Genomic DNA, 23,010 nt, shown 5'->3' with positions numbered 1-23,010 from the left:
CACTTTGATATGCAGCATGTCATTAATGTCGTCGAACCGAATTCCCAGCTCTGATGCTGCATGCTCCATGCCCACCTCTATTACATGGTCTAAGGGACCATGTTTCTTGATATTTACATCCCGAGTGATGCTCGATATAGCTCGAGTGAAACATGCTGTCGGTCCGACCCCAACATTCCACTGCACGCAATACTTGTCAAGTTTTTCTTCCAACTCATGATATGCAGGGCTGTTGAGATATCCATTCAGCCTGGCCACACAAATAAAAAGGGGTTCGTTAAATGCTTGATCAAACAACTTGCACTCAAGGTTTAGCAGTTAGTTAATCGTCTTCTCTTTTGTGCTCTTTTCTTTTATTTTCATTCTCACGTTGAGTCCTATAGTTCATTTCTTATCAATTAGAAGGAAGTTCATTGCTCTAACTAGACCTGGTCACAGGCCGGGTCGGGTCAGGTCGGGTCGGGTCAGGTCGGGGCAAAGAAAACCTAGAATTTTTTCTTCAGCCCGAACCCACCCACCGGGCCGGATTCTTTTGGCCCAAGCCTGGATCAAACATGTGGTCAAGTTAGGTTCGGATCGGATCGGGTTAAACACAATTTTTTATGTATACTTTTCAGGTTGGGTCGGGCTTTTCGAGTTTTGGGTCAAAAAATCGGTCCGTGCCCGGCCCAATTTTTGTTGCGGGTCGACAATTTCGGTCGGATCCCAGCCCACATATTGAGTGGGTCGGTTTGGGTTGGGGTTTTTATCAGGCGGATTGGGTCAGGTTCGTCGGGTTAGCCGACCCGTGATTAGGTATAGCTCTAAGTCTATCCGTACTCGTCATACTCTATTTTCATTCTTTAAAAGGAATATTTCATCCTGGTCATCGCTCTCCTCTATACCAATTTCTCCCACACCCGTTATCCTCTATATCTCATACTCTATACCAATTATCCTATATTTTATTCAACCATCTCCAACTACCATATCCTCTCTCCTCACTTTTTCTTTTTCTTTTCTTTTTTTCTCCTATCTCCCCCCTTCTCCATCCCGTCCACTCCCTCTCCCCGACTCCCCCTCCTCCTTGGTAGCTCGCCTCCCTAGTAGAGCTCGCTGCGCCTGCCCCTGCCCCCCGGCAGCGGAGCTCCGTGCGCACGGGCGGCCGCCCATGCCTGCCCCGATGAGCATGTGCACGTGCGGGCCGGCGTGTGGCAGTTGCGGCGGCAGGCCAGCGCAAGGCAGCTGCGGCACGGGGCAGCGGGGCCGGCCGCCCACGGCGGAGATCCAGCGGCTTGCCTCCCCGGTGGAGCTCGCTGCGCCCGCCCCTGCCCCCGGCAGCAGAGCTCCGTGCACGTGGGCGGCCGCTCATCCCTGCCTCGCGTCAAGTCCGCGCGTAGCGGATGTTCGCTCCCTCCGCTGGATTTGGCATGAGCCGGTCCGCTACGGTAGCATCCCACGTAGCGGACGCCGGAGCAGCGGATTTTTCCACTATCCCGTCCTAGAGGGAGGGATAGCGGACGGGATCCCGTACCCGGTGCAGACAGCCTAACCTCTAGCCATTGGCTATCTAGAGGCCCCTTTCGTTGGGAGTGAAAATGTTATCGTTAACACTGGGATGGGAAAGAGAAGAATTCTTTAAAAAAATATTGATTCCAGGCACATACTAATATAAACTACATATGAAAATACGAGTTTCAAACATTTCAAGTACTGTTTGTGTACGCGATGATCTGGTGTCCTCTTTACCAGGATGCAACCGGAATTCTTTTTTTTTCAAGTTGGCTGTGCACACGTACCAAATGCAAACCCACACATGTACACACACAAAAAAAAGATCATATCCACGGGTGCAATCCCAACCGCGAAGCCGTATCCTAAAATGACAAAGGCGTCGCATGTTCGCAACTTCAGACTCCTCTCGCTGGTGTGGAGCACTGCCGCTGCTGTACGTAGAGGAAATATATAGACTACTCATGGAACTCGATCGTCGTGTTGCCGCTGTCATCGCTGCCACGCTTTGACGACCACCAGGATGGCGCATGCAGAGTGCACCGCCAGCTACTTGCGGTTTGGCTGCCTCTGATCTCTCTCCGGTGCGTCCCTCTCCGTGGCAGTGCTGTTAATCTCGTCGGTGTAGGTCAGACTCGAGGATCGATCAGAGGCTGCCACGAAAGGAGGGTGAGAGCGGCAGCAAAGTAGCGGGGAGGAGCATGGTGCTTTGGGACCCACATAGTCGCATTTCCCTCGCTTAATGAGGGATTGATTTCTCCTCTCACATCTGTCCATGCTTCTATTGGAACGCTCCCAGTATTCTATATAGGTTTGTAGTCCACTTCTTTAATTTTCCGTATCTTTGTATAATCAAACACTTAATTTTACATCCGAAAAAGATGGTATAGATCTTTCTTCCGTGAAAGTGGAAATTTCTACCATTGAAACTTAACATGGAGGCCCTTGTTTAGCCAATCGTAATGATAATAGATATATTTCAAATATAATGAACTAAATTTTACACTGCTTCATTATTTAGTTATTTTGATTTGTAATACACTTGGAAAGTATTTTTTATTATTTCTCTCCAAATTTTGCCAGTTAATTATATGTATTTTACACTAGATCTTTATTATTTAGGTATGGGTCAATCCAAATTAAAATCAAAATAATATGTTTTCATTACTTTTATTCCATATTTATCTATTTATTAATTGTATTTAACATGGATTGTTTATGTATCTATGTTTGCTTCCAAATTCATTGCAAACCAAACTACTACTTTTCCTTATTTTTGGATTCTGAGTTTCGCTCATTATTAATTGTATTTGACATGGATGATATTAATTGTATTTGATGATTTAATCTTGGTTATTGGTTATCATAACATTCACGGTGTAGTCGTTTGTTTCTAACTAATATGATAACTCTAGGATATGAGAGTTAACCTGGTGTTTATTCTAATACTTAAATATTAAGAGAAGCCGTTATCAGGGATGAACATGGTAATTTTGTTGTGACATCTAGTCATTCTATTATTTTTTTATTTCGATGCAGCATAAACTGAAGCCCTAGTATTTTTTTCCTTAGGAAAGGAAATAGTCTCCAACAAAAAAAAAGATAAGTAGCAAGGTGGTCCACATAAATTTGTGTATTTTTCTTCTGACGATCTAAATATACGGTCAAATTTTCTTTTATCCAATAAGTCTTTTTCTTTTTTATAAAATAGGTATCGTAAAATTGTGATTATAATAGTATATAAGGCTATTGTTTGAAGCAGCACTTTTTCACACCTGTACAATGTTGAATTAAGAGTAAAATACACCACCAGTCCCTAAATTTCTCTCACCGTATCAGTCAGATCCCTAAACTCCCAAAATGCATTGGATTCTTAAACTATTTAAAGGAGTCCATCCCCGATTCAAAACGTGTCATGTGAGCTTCTGACACCAACATGCCTGTTAATAAACATATTAAAAAAAGCCCCTCCACAATCCACATCTCTTCCGATATATATGCCCCTCCCTGCATCTCCTCCACCCTCCATCCTTCCCCACGACTACGTCTGTGCGAACACCACCTCCTAGCTTCCTCTGCCCCAATGACTAAGGCCTCCCCTTCACACTCACCATCCGCATAAAAGCTTGGCCTGCTCAGCTCCCCAACGCGATCGCCCTTCGCTCTTGCCGTCAAGTTCAACCTCCTCCACTCCGACCTATCATCACCGGCTTTCTTCCTTCAGCTCAAGAAAGGGGGCACGTCTGCATCTCCTCATCCTGATTCCTCCACCAAGCAACTGAGATACCTCGCCCTCCATCTCCACGCACCATCTCGGGTCCTTTCCAAGCCACCCGAATAGGCCGTTTTCCGGCTGCATGGAGCTCACGCACCACCGAATAGGCCGTTTGCAATGCAGCTAGAGAAGCACATCATCGTGGGTAGTGTGGAGCTCACTAGGGATGGATGCAACTGTGGGGGATCTTGGTCCGGGCAGCCATGGTGAGCGCCCGCGCGAGAGAGAGAGAGAGAGAGAGAGAGAGAGAGAGAGAGAGAGAGAGAGAGAGAGAGAGGAGAGAGAGAGAGAGAGAGAGAGAGAGAGAGAGAGAGAGAGGGTGCGCACTGTAGAGGGATTTTTTATTTCATATGTTCATTAGTGTGGATCCATGATAGTGGGCCACGTCAGCATCAGAAGCTCACATGGCACATTTGGAATCTGGGGTGGACCCCTTTAAATAGTTTGATCACCCAAAAATGTATTTTTGAGAGTTTGGGGACTTTCTTATATAATGGGACAAGTTTAGGGACCTGTGGTGTATTTTACTCTTAAATTAAAATATTGTGCGCAAATTTTACATGTTTCAGCATTGAGAAAAAGAAAACATGGCCATTATAACCAGCCTTGACATATTTGCCTAACTTGGGTGGTGGCCGATGTGACGGGGCCTTGTCATGGTGTACCTGACACCCCCTAGAATTCAAAGTTTACGGCATTCAACTAACCATATATTACATGGTTTTGGGGAAGTTTTATAATAAGTAAAGGCTAGTTGTAATGCTCTAGTCTATAAAAAAACTACTCCATCCATAGTAAGAGGTTCTTTCAGCCATTTGTATCGCAAACCTAGGCTTCTTGTATTCATCTCTTGCTCTTATTGTTTAGTGGTTCATTTCTTGATAGAGCAAGCATCATTAGTCTTTTAGTGATGCAGATTATATGAACGCATCCTGGATGGCTGTAAGAAGGTGAAATCGCATAGTCCATCAAGAAGTTGTGAAGGACCCCGATTGTTTTTGTAATAGGTGTTTTAATCTTCTTAACAATGTGGTAAAGAGCCTCTCTAATGGAATTGACCACTACTACAGAAGGGGACATCGATCGCCTTCGTTAGCCCTGGCTGATTTTGGGCCCAGGACTAATAAAGGCATTAGACCCGGATCCAACAGCTAGGAGGCGGAGAGGGGCAGGGCCGGGGGACGGGGGGAGGGGGTGGGTGGGGGTGGAACTAAAGGGTCACAGTCCCGGTTGGTAACACCAACTAGGACTAAAGGACCCTTTAATCCCCTTTAGTTCCGGTTGGTGCTATCAACCGGGACTAAAGGGGTTCCACCGGTTATTTCAAAAGGAGACCATCCCAACTAGAGTCACATGTGTTGTGTAGGTGGAGTGACAAAGAAGCTATGCGTGAGGCAAGAGGTCTCGGATTCGAGTCCTGGGTGCCAAACTACTAGGGTTACTAAAGATTACCGAACGTGAGAGGATAGGTGCCTTGATGGACACGTAGTTCCATTGAAGGAAGGAGATCCCCCGATCACACAGACAACAAATATCTAGATCAAGACTTCGCTCAACACCATGGGTGCTATGGTACCGAAGGGCAGTCAACTTAGGGTAGGAACGGGGTTCCCCACAGATGTGCGGGTTTGTGCAGCTTCGATGCCATATCAGTGCTAGCAGGTCTGCGGAGGTACTGTCTCCCAGCCGTGGGGTGCTGAGTGCAACCCGAGCCCCTGAGGAAAGCCACTCATGCATGGCCTAAGGGGGGGCTCGGGGTTGAATCCCTATCATAGGTGCACCAGCTGGAGCGGAGCCTACCTGGGACAAGCACCCGAGCCAAAAATACCCAGAGCCCTCCTCCATCGCTTGAGAATGGAGGGCCAATGGGGCAGGCGAGCGTGAAGCACCATAAGCATTAAATATGTCCGATTCAATGTGTGCCCTTGTCACATCACATGCCTCTCTCTGAGGTGATGTGATCATGACAAGCTTGATCCCATCTTTCCACAGTGGATGGTGTGGTAGGGATGGCCTGTCTAGTTGGACTCTGGCAGTGTGTGCTGCCACGCCATCTGCAGAATCTAGCCCACCTACCCCAACCTTTAGACACCTGTTGGCAGTCGACCCCTCTACTATCACATGGGACCCGCAAAGTCCGCCTGCTACGACAATGGTGGACCAGGGACATGTGGTGGCCCTTGGGCAACCATGGTGCCTACGAGAAAGTGGGGACTAGCACGCCATGTGAGCCTATGTGTGGACGGCCTAATATGAGAAGATGTGGGAAGCCGATGCCACATACGTGCGCACTCAAAGATCCATAGTACGATAGTTGTAGCTCCTAACCCCCAGTCTAGTAGGTTATACAGGGCTTCCCATCTATATAATGGGACTATGGGAGGCCCAATACTGGGAGAGGGGAGGGTAGGGAGAGGAGAATAAGAAGAAGAGTTAGAGCAAAGGGGAAAGCACCCCGAGCACTTTTGATCTTCTAGCCCTCTAAGGCTAACTCAATCAAACTCCCACATGCAGGATGTAGGGTATTATGTCATAGGGTGGTCCGAACCTATCTAATTTCTCTTGTGCAATCCACATTCTCTCTACGCCATGCTCCAAAAGCTTCCCCTCGGCCGAGTCCCAAAGAGGGTTTCCAAAGCCCCTACTACCGAAGTTTACCCTCCGACAGTGACCTCAAAACCCTTCACATGATCCAGCAGAACAATAACGTGCCACCAACCCTATCCTAGCCTCCAGCCAAGCAGCAAAGGACCACATAGCTTGAAACCAACACTAGGACAGTTGATACACCAGTGGACTTGGAGACCTCCATGGTGGCTGAGGTCTGAACACAGAATCCAGCCACAGAAATAGGGAACAAGGATCAGGGCATAGCTCCTGGTGAAAAAAAGAGAAGCCTGAATATGTGAACTGATCCAAAAAAAAAGGCCCCCCACAATCCAGATGACCCAACAAAGGTCCTTGTTTTTTTAAATTTCATGTCGCTAGTTTCTTCTTGGCTCGAAGGGGACAAATGAAAAAAATAAATAGAGGGAGATAGGGAAGAGGAATTTTTAAAAATAGAGAGATTGCAACAGAGGTCAGCTTCATGTCTTTTATGGAATATGACAAGGTGGAACCTCCTCCAAATTCGCCTAAGTTGGTAATTTATAAGTATCGATTCTCAAGTACATATACTTATTGCTTGTTTTTATCTTTGGAATCATGGAGTTCAAGCAATCTTGTAGTTGCAATCATGCTTGATTAAGCCACTGATTTTCTTCTCATGTTATTATTCGTGAACATATCTACAGCCTTATTACCAGAAAGACTTGCAAAATTAATATAAGAATTTAAGCATTTCCTCTATGCTTGTTGATGTCATCTATGTTGAGTGAGATCACAGATCTTTGTTACTGCAAGTTGTTCCAAAGATCAACAACATCTTTGCTATCCTCTCTTCAGGATTAACTTAGAGCTTGTTTGGTTGGTATACTGATTAAGGTTGCAAGCAATTTCCAACCGAACTTGCCTAAGGTTAGTTCCCAAAATTGTTTGTCACACTTTGGCTAGTCTAAGGAAACCTTATCAGATTTTTCTTGAGTCATTGATGCATGGGACTAAACTGCCAGACAAAGAATATTGCCATAGTTATGCCTATAACCAAATATCTACCTAACTTAGTCAAACTAGATTGCCTAATTAACCTTCAACGTGGCTAATGTGGCAAGGTATGGCTAAATTCCTTTTTTTCTCTATGTAATTGGATAGAGTTTGTTAGTTAGAAGCAAACCTTTAAGATATAATAGTAGAATACTAGATGCTAGAACTAGCACAACACTACCCTTCCAAAGGACCGGCCAACCAGGCTATCACATACTGTTGGTACATTTTATCGTAAAACCTTTTGTGTAAGCTCTAGTGAAAGTTGAGGTCACCAAAAATTGTTAAAATTCTATCACAGAAGGTTCACAAATGTGGTTTGGTGCTATCTCAATATAGTTCTTAATTTATTGCATGATAAGATACTGTCACAAACAATTCTGAGTTATGATTTGTGGATTTGATAAACAGATGAGGAGTTCGGGTTCGTTTCAAGGGTGGGTTGGGGGGAGAGGGGTAAGTGAGTCCAGTTTGAGTTAGGCTCTACAAATTAAACTAAAACAGTAAACTTCTAGGAATCAGATTTTGAAGGTAACATACCAGAAGTTGATATCTTGCAGGTGATGACGCCATTCGGTCAATGGCATGCGAAACGGAGATGATTCCACCATGACTTATGTTTAGTAGTGGACTCCAATTCTCAGATTACAGGGATCCTGCCAGTGGTAGAAGTAATTTGAACTAGTTATTAACATGGAGGCACCGAGCTGTTTTGCACGAAACAAGGATAAATATTTGAACATTTAGAAATTGTGTCATTGGCAAGTTTTATTTGAATGCTTTCACATATATGGTTGCCATGTGACAAACAGTATGATTATTAACTTGTGATCACATTTGAAGAAACAAAAACATCCATTATGAGCAGGGTTCTAGAAAATTTTCACTGGGGCACACAAAACAGATGTGAGTCAAGTGTGCAGCAAAATACTTTTTCAACACCTATATTGTCACCACCTATAGAACAAAGAGGCTCCTGGTTTCCAAATTAGTCATGACCAGCTCCTGGTGTCTATCTTGAGGCTTAATGGGGACAAGCTCCTAGATTGACATAACGTGGCAGTGTCCAACTCCAACCAATTGATCCATTGACAAAATATAAATGTGCTAGGCATTCATGCTCCTAGATCAAGTTGACTTGATCTAATCTTAATAAAATTTACCTCAAAGATGAATAAATATGCTAGCTTTACATATGTAATCTTGGCAAAATATTTTATTACTGTATGAATGTTGTTGAATTTAATATTACTCACTGCTATAGTTAGTGTTTATTTACCTCTGGTTTAGACTTTGGGGTCTTGTTTATAGTGAAATTTTCAGTAATAACTTTGTGTGTCCTTCACCAAGAAAGCAACATTTAAGATGAAGGTTGCCAATATATGTTGTGTCTCCAATTCTGCTCCAAAAGCAAACACTTCAGTGCTCAGATTTTTAGAGTGCTAGTAAATCATTAAACAAGAAAGAAGGATAGTAGTACCTGCTGCAAAAGTTTGTTGATGTTGTGTGGATGACAAGATATGATCTAGTTGACTTTGCTCGTATAAATATTTTTGATATATCGATATTTTTGGTATATTTTTCACTAGAAGATGCAATCAATTGCTTCAATAATGAAGGAAGAAAGCAATTATTTTTTTGTAGGAATCAATAACCAAGAAAGGCATAAATTATCTATTGAAGCAGCACGATGATATTTTTTTACTTTTTCCAAATGATCACTATGGAAAGAAAGGGCGCAAAACAACAGTAGGTAAAAGAAAAAGGATAAAACAACATAAAAGCGCAAGAATGACGACGGATATTAGTACCTGGTGCAAAAGTTTGCTGATATTGAGTGGATGACAAGATTTATGACCTATAGTTGACTTGCTGGGTTTCCGTTTGAAGGGGCTTGGATCATATGAATCTTTTTGGTATATCAATTTGTCGTTAGAAGAAGCAATTGATTGCTAGAATGAAAGAAGAAATCATTTTTTTTAGGGCAAAGAAGAAATCATTCATATTATGTAAGAACCAATAAATGAAAGAAAGGCATTAGCTGTAGTGTACAACAGCAATGGAAAGGGAAGACCTTTTATTTTTCACTTTTTTCAATTGATTGCTGAGGAAAAGAGGGGCACAAAACAACGGTAGGTAAAAGGAAAATGATAAAACAACATAAAAAAATGCAGACTAACAGAAAAGGAAGCAGTTCATCTTTTTTTTTCTACTTTTTCCAACTGATCGCTACGGAGAGAAAGGGCGCAAAACAAAAGTAGGTAAAGGAAAAAGGATAAAACAACATAACAGTGCAGATTAACAATATAGGAAGCAGCAAAAAAATTATGATTTTTTCTAGAACTGCTGATTGAATTGAAAGCCGTAATTGTAGGTATGGGGTGTTTGTGGAGGATGGATGTGATTTTTTATATCAGTCACTTGGCTGGGAACCTAAAACAAAGAGATTTAGCATGGAAATGAGAGAACAAGAACTGCCAGGTGGCTGCAAATCAGCAAAATGAATAGCTGGGAGAGGGATCAGCAATTGTCCATTGTTGTACTGTCTTATATAGATAGGAAGTCAGGAACAGAGGGGCAATATTCTCTGGTTACGACAACACGCAAAGTATGCATCCCTCGCAAAGCAAAAGACTAAATTTGAGAATCCTGAAGAAATGGATCATACCATGTTTAAAGTAACCTGCATGTTTAAAGAACAAAGGGCATCTCAGGATGGAGTGACAACCTTGATGAAGCACAATGGCACGCCTCAATAAAGCACAAGAGGCAGAGAAAAAGAAGAGTGGTAGCTAGTAGTATTGCTTTGCTTGGACGATCGGTAAATTACCTCAACAACTAAACAACTTGAACAAGAACACCTTTATCAGCAAGGCTACTGTTGTTATGTTCTTACACAGAATTGCAACAAGTAAAGCATCAGCAAATCCTTCTGCGACAAAGTTGGCATCCTTCGCCCGTTGGAAAATTCTCCCATACCTTCCGGCAGAAGATCGTCTCTCCTTGACCTATACTATTTCATTTCCTCTAAGCACTTAAGCAGAGCGCCTGCCATTTTTCATCCAAAAAAAATGCTCCGGCATTACATAAGACAAGGAAAACTAACGCTCAGGTGAATAATTAACTATTGCTCCAGCGCCGCCTTTCGCCGTGTAGTGTCCTTTTTGTTTCTCCTACACTCGTCTTGCCACAGCCTGCCGCGTCGCGAACCCAGCCGTGGACCAGCAGCTGCTGGATTCCGTGAGCGCAGCTGCCGCAGCTGCCCATGTTCCGTTCTGTCAAGTGCAATAGCTTTTCTTCAAGCAAGCTGCCTGCGAGACTAAAGTCAATCGCCTCTAGCTGAACCTGCACAAACCAATAGCGCTAGCTAGTGTTCCGGCCATCGTCATGCGAGTGTAGCTGCTGCTTGAGCATAGGCAAGTCCGATCCGTCACAAAAAAAAAGAGCTTAGGCAAGCCAGATACGTAGTACTAGAGTAACCGTGAGCCTTAATCTTGCTTGCTGCTAGCTGTCCTTCCGACGCAGACGAGGGATGGCTCGAGCTCGCGCGAGCCGCCTTGACGCTGCATCAGCCAAGACCCGAGCAATTCTAAATTACGGGCGACCGTAAGGAGGCCTCCTTACGGTCGATTTTCCGACCGTCCTTTTTTTTCTTTTTTTATATTTTTTGTCTTTTTATAAAAAAATTCAGAGAAACTTTCCAGGGAAAAAATTTTGGGAGAAGAAAGGGGAAAATTTTAATGAGAAACTTTTTCAAGAAAAATACTTCCACGAGAAAAAGAAAAAAATTTAATGAGAAAAAATTTGGAAGAGAAAGTTTTAAGAAAAATTGAAGAAAAAAACTTTTACATCCAAAACCAAAAAAAGAGAAAAATATTTGTAAAAACTTTTGCATCCAAAAAAAAGAAAAAAAAAGAAAACACAACGCCGGAACCCGAGGAGCTCGCCGCCGGAGGCGAGCGCCCGGGGGGAGGACCCTCCCGTCGCCGGCGGCGAGAGCCTGGGGTGCGAGCCGCCGCGCCACGCGCGAAGCTTGCTCCGGGAACCCGCCGTTGCGCCGCCGGCCCAAAGGTCTGAAGCTCGCCGCACCTCTCCGCTGCCGGGCCACCGCGCCGCTCGCCCTAAGGTCTGAAGCTCGCCGCACCTCCCAGCCGCCGCGCCGCTCGCCGAAAATGTTGGGAGCCGGATCCAGACCAAGAGAGAGAGGAAGGAGGAAAAAGAAAAGAGACGGGAGGAAGGGGCTGGATGCTAGAGGAAACGGGATGAAGGGAGGAGATAATACCCGGCGTGGGACCCACCACGTGCCGGTCGCCTGTGAGTTGGGCTCCATCCGGGCGACTGGAAAACTAGCATTGGGGCCAAGACCCTCGTCGTGTGCACCCAGTGATCACCACGCGGTGACGTCACACATTCATGGGCATTCCAACCCTTAGCGGCATCTGATCGAACACCTTGTGGGCGTGCCGCAGCCGGCCACCCGTTGGCCACACGCACACACACATACCCGACTGCGCTAACTAACACTTGCCACTTGGCGTGTTCACGTAGGATGCCACATGGACTGACATGTAGGCACATAGAACCCTCCAGCGGACCCACTAACTCGACTATAGGCCCACCTGACCATGGACCCACTAGCTAATAGTGGGGCCCACCGATAGCTGTGCCTAGTTGACCGCGTTGACCACTAACTGAGCATGACCGCAGGTCCCACCGACTGACTTGTAGGCCCTGCTAGTAGACCCGTGACCCCACTACCTGACGCACCGGGCCCACTATATGGGTGGACCCAATTTGCCTATTGACTACATTGTCAGATTCGGGGCAGCGGAACTGCTTACAGGCGTAGAATATTCTAGAATAAGGGATAGCGCATGGCATGTAGCTTATCCTATTATAACTACCCGTACAGGAGTAGAACTAGTTGAATAGAAGAAAACTACCCGATAGACATTGAGAAGGACTCTAGTATTCGACTAGGACTTTCATATAACCCTGCCCCCATACAAGGGCTGGCCGGGACCCCACCAAAACATAACCTCATCTAAGACAATACAAACCACCAACAGGACGTAGGGTATTATGCATCTCGTGACCCGAACCAGTCTAAAGCTTTGTGTTCCTTGCACCATCGGTTCCAGACCTCGGCGAAACCCTACCTATAATCAACCACATTTGGGTATCCCTAAGTGGGCTTGGCGGCTAAACACCGACAGTCCGCGCGCCAGGTAGGGGTGTTTATCGAAGGTCGTCCGGCGAATTCAATGTTATCCTGCAACTTCAACTGCACCGCACTCGACAAGGGCACAACTTTCAGCTCTTAGATCTACGTCGCCAATGGTCCTCATGGCCCCGACAGTCACCTGGCGACCAGGGAGACATCCGATGTATCTGTGTTATCAACTATCTGAATCGCCGACAAGCTTGTCGAGGATCCCGGCGAGATCCAACTCATCAGGCCAAAGGAAAGCACCGAGCCCGGCTTCCGTTCCCATCTTCGCCTATCTTGCAGCTGGTTTCCTGTCCAAGGCGGAACCAACGTGAATTTTTTTCCGTTTTGGAGACCAGGCAGCTACGCTGCATAGGGCCTGTTTGGTTGGAGGCTTGGCAAAGCTGCCTGGGCCAGGCATTGCTCCTAGGCGTTCGATTTTGATCGCTTGGGGCTGAGATCTGCCCAGGCAGCGAGCTGCCTACCAGGACTCGATCCAAACAAGCCTGTGCCTCGCCTCCGAAGCAGAGTCAGAGGAAAATAAGGCCTGTATTCGGAATCCAAGTCAAAGTCGAGAGGAGGTGTGTCTTCCTTGTTTAGAAAAGAAAAAAGTTCAATTTTTTACCATCCAACTATTGCCCGAGTTTGATTTTGGCCATGCAACTCCAAAATCGGGTATCCTTGACCATCGAACTATCAAAACCATTCATATTTGATCATTCGGCTGTTTTAAAAGGTGGTTTTGCTGACGCGGATGACACATGACAGTGGGGCCCACATGTCAGCCCATTTTCCTCTCTTCTCTCTCATCTCTTTGGTTCTTGTCTCCCTCATCTCTCTCTCTCCGATAAGCAGGGGCCTGGAGTAGGGGCGGAGAAGCCGCCACGTCCATGGCCTACTCCCTCCCTCCTCGGCCTCCTCCGCGTCGCCTCCCTCCCCTCCATGTTCCTGCGTAGGCTGGCCGATTCGAGCTCGCGACCGGCGGTAGAGGAGAGGGCCGGATTCCGACAGTCGGTACCTCGTCAGTCGAGCTGCGCGGACCCTGTAGTGAGCTGGTCGAGGAGCAGGGGAGCCCTGCGGCGGCGGAGCACCAAGGGTTGCCAGTGCGGGGCAGCAGGGGACCCCAGTTTGGCCCACCGGCGGGGAAGGCATTCCGCGCCGCCGCGTGCGCGTGCCCCGCCGCTGCTGCCACGCGTAATGGCGGACGGTCCGCTCCCAATAGCGGACCGTCCGTAGGTCAAGAAGTACGGACGTCCGAACTTCTTGACCTGTGGACGGTCCGCTCGCCGTGGCGCCTCACAGACGCGTCGACATGGGGGCGATGCTCGAGGCGCCAGCGCGGTCTGATACCGTCGCCGCTCGTGGCATCCTCCACTGCCACCACTTGGATCTGCACCGCCGCGCCCCCAGATCTGCCCGCGGGCCGCCGCCGGGAGTCTACGCGCCGGGAGCCACGGCCAAGGTCCGCTTGGGAGGGCATGGGGCCCGCCTGCTCGCCGCGCGGCCGCGAGAGATAGAAGGAGGAGAGTGGGCCGCCGCCGGGGAGGAGCCGGGCTCCGCCCGCCGTGCCGCGCCGCCGGGAGACGCGGCCGAGCTGCGGCCAAGCCCCGACCTGCTCTATTCTCTCCGGCGAGCAAATGAAAATAGAGAAGAAACAGAGAGATGAGAGAGAAGAGAGGAAAATGGGCTAACATGTAGGCCCCACTGCCACGTGTCATCCACGTCAACGAAACCACCTTTCAAAACAGCCGAATGGTCAAATATGAACAGTTTTGATAGTTTGATGGTCTAGGATACCCGGTTTTGGAGTTGCATGACCAAAATCAAACTCGGGCAATAGTTGGACGACCAAAAATGGATTTTTTTGCTTTAGAAAAAGGAGGCTGCAACCTGGAATAGCAGGGCACAGTTAAGATGGAGCAGAGCATCAGGCATTGGGTTCCTCCCCATGCATGTGCGTCTCAAAATTCAATTTGAATCAAACTCACTCCATGCACACGCAAGGCTAGCAGCTTCGAGGAAACGCTTGGCGATCCGCCGGCGACTACTTCGGCTTCGCAAGGATGCTCGGCGACTGACTTGTAGGACCTGCTAATAGACCCGTGACCCGACTAACCGACGCACCGGGCCCACTATATGGGTGGACCCAGTTTGCCTGTTGACTACATTGACAAGTAGGACCCACCTGTTAGTTTGATCGTTGACCAACCCATGACTGTTGACATAGTCAACGTGGGCGCCACATCTGCCTGACAATCTGGTCCCACCTAACCCGTGCGGTCCACATGCTGACATGTGGATCCTAGCTGACCCAATTGATCCCATTGACTTGGTCAACAATGACATCAGCAAGACCACTAATGACATCTTCAGCCATACGTGGACCAATCCAGAACTGACACGTGGCCCCTAACCTGCTGAGAAGTCTTCCTATGTTCCTAATTTGTTGTTATTTGGATCTTATTTGCTTCTTTATTTGGAGTTGATTTGCTAGTAGAATATCGTTATTTGTTTGCATCTGTATATTAGGATACGTGGAAGACTCGAACGACTTCGTCAACCTCGACTTAGAAGCAGAAGATGAAGAAAAGGACCTTGCTCTAGATTTGCGCCCATCCTAAATTTGAATACCTATTAGCCATTGCAAATCTAGTATGCTAGCGATTTATTTATTCGCTTGGATGATGATGATAACCCTGCATAGCCTTACTTGTACTCCTTTACCTTGTGCATCATATTCCGCTTTATATACCTTAAACGCTATACTTTGCTTGCATGTGTATATGTGGGATGGATGGATAGGATTCTTGGCGTGTGTTGGAGATACTTTCCGAGGAGTTGGTGATTAGGGCTTTTAGTGGGGGTACATTTGGTGGTTTACTTGGTTAAGGAGTTGGTGGCAATACCTGTAATGGGTGCAGTTGCGAACCACTGTGGTGGATACGCTTTTGGGACAATGACGCTCGCTTCGACAAGTAAGGACCGAGCCAGTAGGATCTGGTGACGGAATTATGTTAAACGTTATGCTGGTGGGTTGGCCCGAGGCTAGCAAATGCGGTATTAAGCCTGTAGGAGGATAGAGTATCACTGCAGGGGAAGAAGTTGCTGACCACATGTTCCTCGAGATGCAGGACCTTGCGGGGTCCAGGTGGGGAGGCTTCACAGTCTCGGGTCGACCTCTTGTGGGAGGATGTGCTCAAGATTCGGGAAAGTAGGATGGTGCTGTAACTAGTGTCTTCTATTGGTGAGGTGTCGTTCAGGCGGTCGACGGACTGTCTGTCTTCGTCTCGTCCAGGTGTACAAGCTCTGCAGAGTTAAAACTATACATATAGCCGCGTCCTCGGTCATGGACATCTCTTAAACCAGCTTCGCTGACTAGGTCATGGACATCTCTTGAACCTGCTTCGCTGACTAGATTAGTGTTACTTGATTTCTACTTCACTCTAGTGGTTACTTCCTGTCTTCGGATGGCTGAGGTGTGAGGGAAGGGAGCTCTCACATCGACCTGGGTTGGTTTGGAAGGTGTGTGCTGACCGACAACCTGGAATGCCGTGACGGCCCATGTCTTGGAGATGTGGATGATGGAACTACTTTACTACTTGCTGCTGCTGCATAGGAAAACTCTAAGCCATTCCTTGTCACTTTTGTACACTAGTATAGTCCACTTTAAAACTTGCGCATTGCGGATGGTGATGTGGTCCTATCCCGTTCCTTGGGGGTAGATCATTAGTTGCATGTCCGAACTTGAAGCTCGAGACCGATCATGAAGATGCTACGTCAGAAGGATTACATTGCTTCGCTCAAGGTTGCCTGTGGTGAAGACTGGAGATGAAGATTTGACGCCCTAGCTACCACTTCGCAAGATTTCTACTTCTTGTTTAGCCCAAGGGGCTTGTACCATATCGTGTTCCAAGTTGTTTTGGATGTAAATATTCAATATTATTCTCTGTTATCGTTGTATGGAAATGATACTATGCTGAAATAAGTTCTGTAGGTGATAGCTATTGATTCTGGGACTATCACAAATGTACAGGGAGTCGGATTCTTAGAAATAAGAATCCAGTTCGTTTCAATAGCTTCATCACATATCGAGCATTTTGTTGTGCTTTAGCTGAGGACATTGCTAGAGTTAACCAGAGCCTTGCCACCATGGTTGGAAGTATGCATGGCCAGCAGGCTGCAGCAGGGCATCTTTTTACACAGAATGCCTAGTGCAAGCTCTTTGGAGACCGATATAGTTGGAAACTTCTCTGGTAACAACCACAGTTCAGATAACCATCTAAAACCTTTGTCTTATGCTATTATTGCAAGAAATGCTCCGTTGCTCTCCAACCAGATGATACCAAATGATTCTGGCATTCTGTTTGAGCTGATCAAGCTCTCCTTACATGTTTCTGAATTCTCCACATATGTCGGCAACATCACTGCCTAAAACGCAGCAGTGCTGGGAGCAACCAGTGAAGATCCTATATCACCATTATGTTAAAAGGTTTCCCAAATTGTCTTTCTGCTGCTAGAGATCAAATTGATAAATATTCTGGATGTGAAGGATATACTCAAAAGGACACACCAACTAATAGTGCTGCCATTAAGACAGCTGAACACAACAGCGCCTTTATGAATGATCACAGTAATTTGCATTCAAACCCAGCATGGGCTGTTAGCCACATGAAACCTAGTACATTGCCTTGGATTGGACTCCAGCCATTTCCCATCAGGACAAAAAATGAAAGATCTAACATGTTTCCTGAGGATCACATGCTGTAAGGTGCTTTGAAGATGCAAGATTAACTCAAGATTTTCTAGGTTTAGAAGGCAGTGGTAATATTGAGATGAGTGCCAATGAGAAGCAGAAATCTCACCAAGATATGTACTCTTACCATTAGTCGAAATATGACTACCACCTTGGAGACAACATTTTAGATGCATAAGAAAAATAGTTTATTACTAAATTAGCACAGGTTTCAGCTGGTGTGAGGCTAGAAACAATATTGCCTAATTGAAACTTAAAAGTTGGGTTCAGTGTGAATTGCTTTCACGGAATTACGAAGGTAGCACAGCTGACTTTCAGAGGCATCAATGAAAGACCACTGCTGCACTTAGTGAAATCTAGTATTTGGATTTAACATGAGAAGTCAATCAATGTTTTGCAAATAATGCATTTCATAGATAGCAATTGTAGTCAATATTTCTGCAACTTACAATTTCACTGCAAAGAGATGCCAGACTGGGCAAGAAACAACATATTGGCCTCTCAAATAAGATAAAAACAGAATGAATCCTAGCCAGCTTCAATAAAAAGTGGACGCTTTGGTATAATGTTGGGAGAGTGGCAGTGGCACCTCTTTACGGATGAAGTTTTTAGCACAGAGCAGATCAACCTTCAAAAAAATATGTTGACTGCTCTTCACGTACCATGATTGTCACTGGCACATAAATAAAGACACTTGCTTAAAGTTTATTTTTTCTCGAACACCCAGGAGAGCTGCGGATCTATAGCACGATAAAAAGAACGAAGTTCAGTCTACCTCTCCCGTGGGTGTGCCCCCCGCTCCCGTGGATCTGCCTTCCCGTAGCTCTACCTATCGCTCCCGTGGCTCTGCCTCCCTGCGCGTCGCCCCACGTCTCCCCCACTCGTGAGTAGAGCAGTTTTCAGCTCGCGCTGCGCTCCAGCCTCCCCCTCGCGCTCCGCTCTGGCCTCCCCCTTGCCCTCCGCTCTCGCCTCCCCCACGCGCTCCACGCTGCCACCCGCTCTTGCCGCCGCCATCGCCGCTCTCGCCTCCCCCTCGCACTACTCTCGTCTCCACCTCAGAAACCCTCCCCCCGACCCGCCTCGCCTCTCACCTCCCTCCCCATGACCTCGTGCCCGACGGTGCCTCCGCCCCCGCGCGCCCCTACCTCCTCCTCCGCCCCGCATGCTCCAGCCCCACGACCTCCTCCTCTTCCTCCCCCTGGCGTCACTCCTGCTGCTTCGCCGCTGCCACCGCATCCTTGACCCCTGCCCCACGACCCGACCCGACCTGACCCCGGTGCCCACCTCGCCCTCACCGTGGAGCCGCCGCCGCCTTATGTCACACCCCAAAATTTCTATTTTGGGTTGTGATTATATTTTTCAAATATAATTATCCATTTCTGAATTATCTGAGAATCTTCCAGATTATTCTTGTAATTATTCTCATTTACCTAGAGCTAAAATCCATTTAATGGAAAATTCTAGAATATTTTTTCTTTCTTTTCACGAGATTCAAGTATTTTATTTGGACTCCTCGTGTCCCAAACTATCTCCAGGATTGTTCCTTGAATTTTTTGGATTCTTAGGATATATTTTTTTGTGGATTAAAAGAATTACCTAGACTTTTCTAGATTTGTTTTAAGCCCAAAAATATATTCTGAGTTATTAAAATCCTCTCTTTTCTTCCCGGACTAGATTCAACTTGTTTTGTTCCCGTCCAGTTCCATTCTTTAATCTTGCTCTCCGATCAAATTTTGCTTAATCCATCTTTTTCTCTTGTGTACATGCTATCAAACCGCCCGTTCAGCTTCCGCCAGCTCAATTCTTCTATTGGCCTCACTGTCGCGAACTTCGCAGACTGAGACTGCTCCTTCCCTCGACCTAGCATGACACCGGCCTAGCTTCTCCCTCTCATTCTTTTCTTCCGCACTTATAATAATTAAAATAAATCTAGCTTATAGTCTTCTTTTCGGTTATAACATAAATATTCCGATCGCTGTATCTTTTCAACTGTAGTTCCGTTTTTAGTGTTTTTCGCGCTCTTGTGATCGTAGCTTTAAGCCATATCCTTTAGTGCATTCTTGTAATGCTTTTCTTTTGTTTTGATGCACTGTTCTTAGTTGTGCTTTGTTTTGCTTGTTTCTTGTATGTTTGTGCCCGATGCTTGTCGCGAGTAGAAGAAGCGCAGTTCAAGAGATGTGAAGATTAAGAGCTTCAAGAGTAAGTGTTGAAGACTCTGAGCAGCTATTATTTGGAATAAAGGCAAGTATATTCCTTAATCATATATCTATCCCAATAACTTTTATTTATTATATGCTTGCATGCATTAATTTAATGGGTCTCTATTATCCTTATTGTTCATCCTTGTCCTTGAATAGCCGGGTTACTTTTATAAAATCTTTTGGGTAGCTTGCATAGTTGCTTAACAATGGTTATGGGTGATTTATGAAAACAATACTTGAGACATTATTTTATATCTTTTGGAACAATGTGATGAATCGGTGAAGTTAATTAAAATCAACCATGGAGCGACTATTCGGGAAAACAGCGCAACCACAAGGGCTATATGGCTCTGGTCTTTTGACTGATTAATTAGATTTCTCTAACTTGTTAGTAGCTTACTGAAACATGCAAGAGGGGGGACTAGGTTCAAGAGGGGTACTCGGCCTGCCAAAGGGGTTTGGTACGCCTATAGGGTATGCTCACTTTGGGGGAGGATGCACTCGCCTAGCGGCTAAAATCTCAGCGGGCTACTACTGGTTAGGGAGTCTTTGTAAAGGTCTCATAGCGTACACATGTAGTAATATCTATGGAAGTGTGGTGAGTGTGCCTGATCAGCACCGCGTGACAGGTAACACGGCTTGTGGTGAAGGTGTACAACCTCTACAGAGTGAAAACTGATATATCAGCCGGGCTCACGGTTAAGAGCGGCTCGGACCCTGAGGAATGTGGAGTACTCTATCCTGCTTGTGATGAGTGAATTATCAACCGTGCGGTGTGATCGTGCGCTTGGTCTTTGGTTGCAGGTACACGGGCGTCAAGTGTCGACGGAGAGCTGCCGTGGAGGTGCTGTGGCCGATGGACCGTGCGGTGAACGGCGGTGAAGGGCAGCCGGGACCGGAGCTCGGGCCGGGCGGCAGCTGTGCCATCCACTCCTGGATCAAGGGCACAAGCGACGACGGAAGACGGGTTTCTTGGTTTGCGCCACAAAACCAAGGAGGTGGACGACGGTTGAAGACGCCAAGTTGTGGAGGTACGGGCATCGGTCTCGGGACTGACGGAGGCGACGGGCGTCGACGGCGTCTAGGGCCTCGCTACGGGCAAGGAGGTGACGGGCATCGGGCGGCGTCTAGGGCCGTCAGGAGGCCGAGGCGGGAACGGCATCCAGGGCCACGGCGTGGAGGCGGGAATCTTCCCGCGCGTGGAGTTTTGGCAGTTTTCTCAAAACCGGCCACCTACCCGGGTTTCGTGGACGTTCCAAAACCGCGAACCGGATCTTCATTGACATGGCGGCATCGTGGAGAAGACTTCATTTCGAAGAAAGAATCTCAGCCGTCGGATGAGATCATGTAAATATTTCCGGTTTAGCCCCTATGGGCGTTTAAGTCTCTAGTTTGAGTCTAGGGGTATTTTGGACCCCTGCGTGGGCACCTTAAATACCCCTCACCCATCTCCTCTCTCCCGGGTGCTAGAAAAACCAGCACCACGCCACCACCTCCTCCTGGTGCCGACCCCCTCTTCCTGTCTCTCTTTCTCTTCCCCCTCCCTCTCCTCTCTAGGGAATAGAGGTATGGATTGATGAGATTTTTGTACCGAGATTTGATGGGAAAGGAGGGCCTTTCCTCCTTGTGCCCTCTAGGGTTTTGACTTCGATTCTATTTCGTTCATCTTGTGCCTCATTTGGTTGAATTTTGATTTTTCTTTGTCAATTCTTGAGCACGAGATGATGGGCTACTTCTTGATGACTTCGTGACTCCTTGGAGCGATCTTAATCCATCTAGCCTAGTGCTACAACCCCCGGAATCATGAGTCTCCTCGAATCGAAGTTTTTGTGTTCTTGAGAAAACCCCGTTCTTGCTCGGAATTTCTTCAATTCCTCCCAAACCATGGAGTGATTCGTCGATTCCTTCTGTGGACGTATTCACAAGTCCTTTGTGATCATGCCTACAAATTTGGCGAGGTTTGGACATGATTTGGCCTCTCAATTGTTGAGTTCGTCAAGAGTCGCGGGCTGAAAAGTCGTTTCTGGACTCGAAAAGAGTTTTCACCTATCACCGGTTAAAACCGACGCTTGTGATATGGTGCGTCGGTTCAACCGGTGAATAGGCTCTTTGTCTGTTAGGGTTTTGGGGTTTGGATCATTGCACCGGCATATAGGTTTTGTTCAACATCGGATCAACCGGTGTTCACTAGTCATTTTGAGGTCTCTCTGGACAACTGCACCGGTGTTCATTTTGGATTTTGTCGGTTTATCCGGTGCACTATCATCGGTTGAACCGACACTATTTAAACCATAGCGTCGGTTTAACCGGTGAGTGCTTCTTCTCTGCTACCGGCTTTGTGACGTCGGTTGAACCGGTGGAGTACTTCTTCACACGTCGGTTTAACCGGTGTTAGTATACCGTGCTGTTTTTAGTGCTTACTCTTCGCTCTTGATTCGATCTTTTTGCAGCTTATTTCTAGAGTTTTTGCTTGGTATCTAGCTCTGCTATAGCTACACTTTGCACACTCTAGAAGTGAGGGTTTGAGTGTTCACTTGGGACTTGACCAAATCGCTTCAGGTCGTGAAATTTTTATTTGGCTCCCATTCACCACCCCCTCTGGTCGCCCCTTCGGTCCCTTAATTGGTATCAGAGCTTGGTTAAGGTTTTCAATACCCTAACTGGTTCGAAAACCACTTGGCGACCATGACGAGTCTTGGTAAGATCCCAGTGTTTTCCGGTGAGGACTATGCTTATTGGAAGGTTCGCATGCGTGCTTTCTTGCAAAGCATGGGAGCTGAGGTCTGGGATATCACCAAGAACTAGGCGTACGAGGTGCTTGCCATTCGGACCTCTCCTCTTCAGGTGTCCGAGCACGAGGCTAACGCCAAGGCTGTCAATGCCTTGTTCACTGGCATTTCTCGTGCGGAATTCTCACGCGTCCAGGGTTTTCAGGAAGCCCACAAAGTTTGGACATGCCTTGAGAACTACCACGAGGGCACACCTCAGGTTAAGGCTCGGTTGTTCGAGACTCACCGGTGTGAATACGAGAATTTCACACAGGGGCCGGGTGAGAGCATTGGCAATATGTTCAGTCAGTTTCAATCGATTGTGAACAAAGTCTGCGAACAGATCTGCTGATGCCCTTGAGTACACAGAGCACGAGAAGGCCCTCAAGTTGCTCTACGCACGTGATCGCTCTGTGTGGGATCTCAAGGTGAACACGATCATCGAGTCTGCAGGCTATGAGACTCTGACCGTGAATGAGCTTTTCAGCAAGCTCAAGGCCACAGAGGTGGATAACCAGACACGAGCCAAGCTCAATGGTTCCCCTCCTTCCAAGAGCATTGCTCTTGTGACTGGCCTAGGTGGATCGAGCTCTAACGCCAACTCTGCTCTTGGCTTTTCTCTTACCTCTTTGCCTTATATTACAGATGAGCAGTTAGAGACGCTGGGCGAC

General features: G+C 46.8%; 1 protein-coding gene across 2 annotated transcripts in view; it reads right to left on the bottom strand.

Annotated features, from left to right (window-relative positions):
* LOC120683348 overlaps positions 1-9,275 on the bottom strand; it is a 45,323-nt gene extending 36,048 nt beyond the window's left edge. The window contains exons 1-4 of one of the 2 annotated variants that reach the window (XM_039965423.1): positions 9,220-9,275; positions 8,889-9,013; positions 8,688-8,807; positions 7,949-8,064 (exon numbers count right to left, since the gene is read on the bottom strand). In XM_039965423.1, coding sequence (XP_039821357.1) covers positions 7,949-8,019 — 71 coding nt within the window. In that variant the 5' untranslated portion in view covers positions 8,020-8,064; positions 8,688-8,807; positions 8,889-9,013; positions 9,220-9,275. Of the gene's footprint in view, positions 1-7,948; positions 8,065-8,687; positions 8,808-8,888; positions 9,181-9,219 lie in introns of those variants that run through there. The other variant, XM_039965424.1, reaches the window with a different exon arrangement.
* Positions 9,276-23,010: the final 13,735 nt, after the last annotated feature.

The sequence above is a fragment of the Panicum virgatum genome, chromosome 7N, assembly GCF_016808335.1.
Source record: "Panicum virgatum strain AP13 chromosome 7N, P.virgatum_v5, whole genome shotgun sequence".
In the NCBI taxonomy this organism is placed as follows: Eukaryota; Viridiplantae; Streptophyta; class Magnoliopsida; order Poales; family Poaceae; genus Panicum; species Panicum virgatum.
The sequence above is the reverse complement of the archived record's forward strand: the minus strand, read 5'-3'. Positions and strand labels throughout refer to the sequence as shown.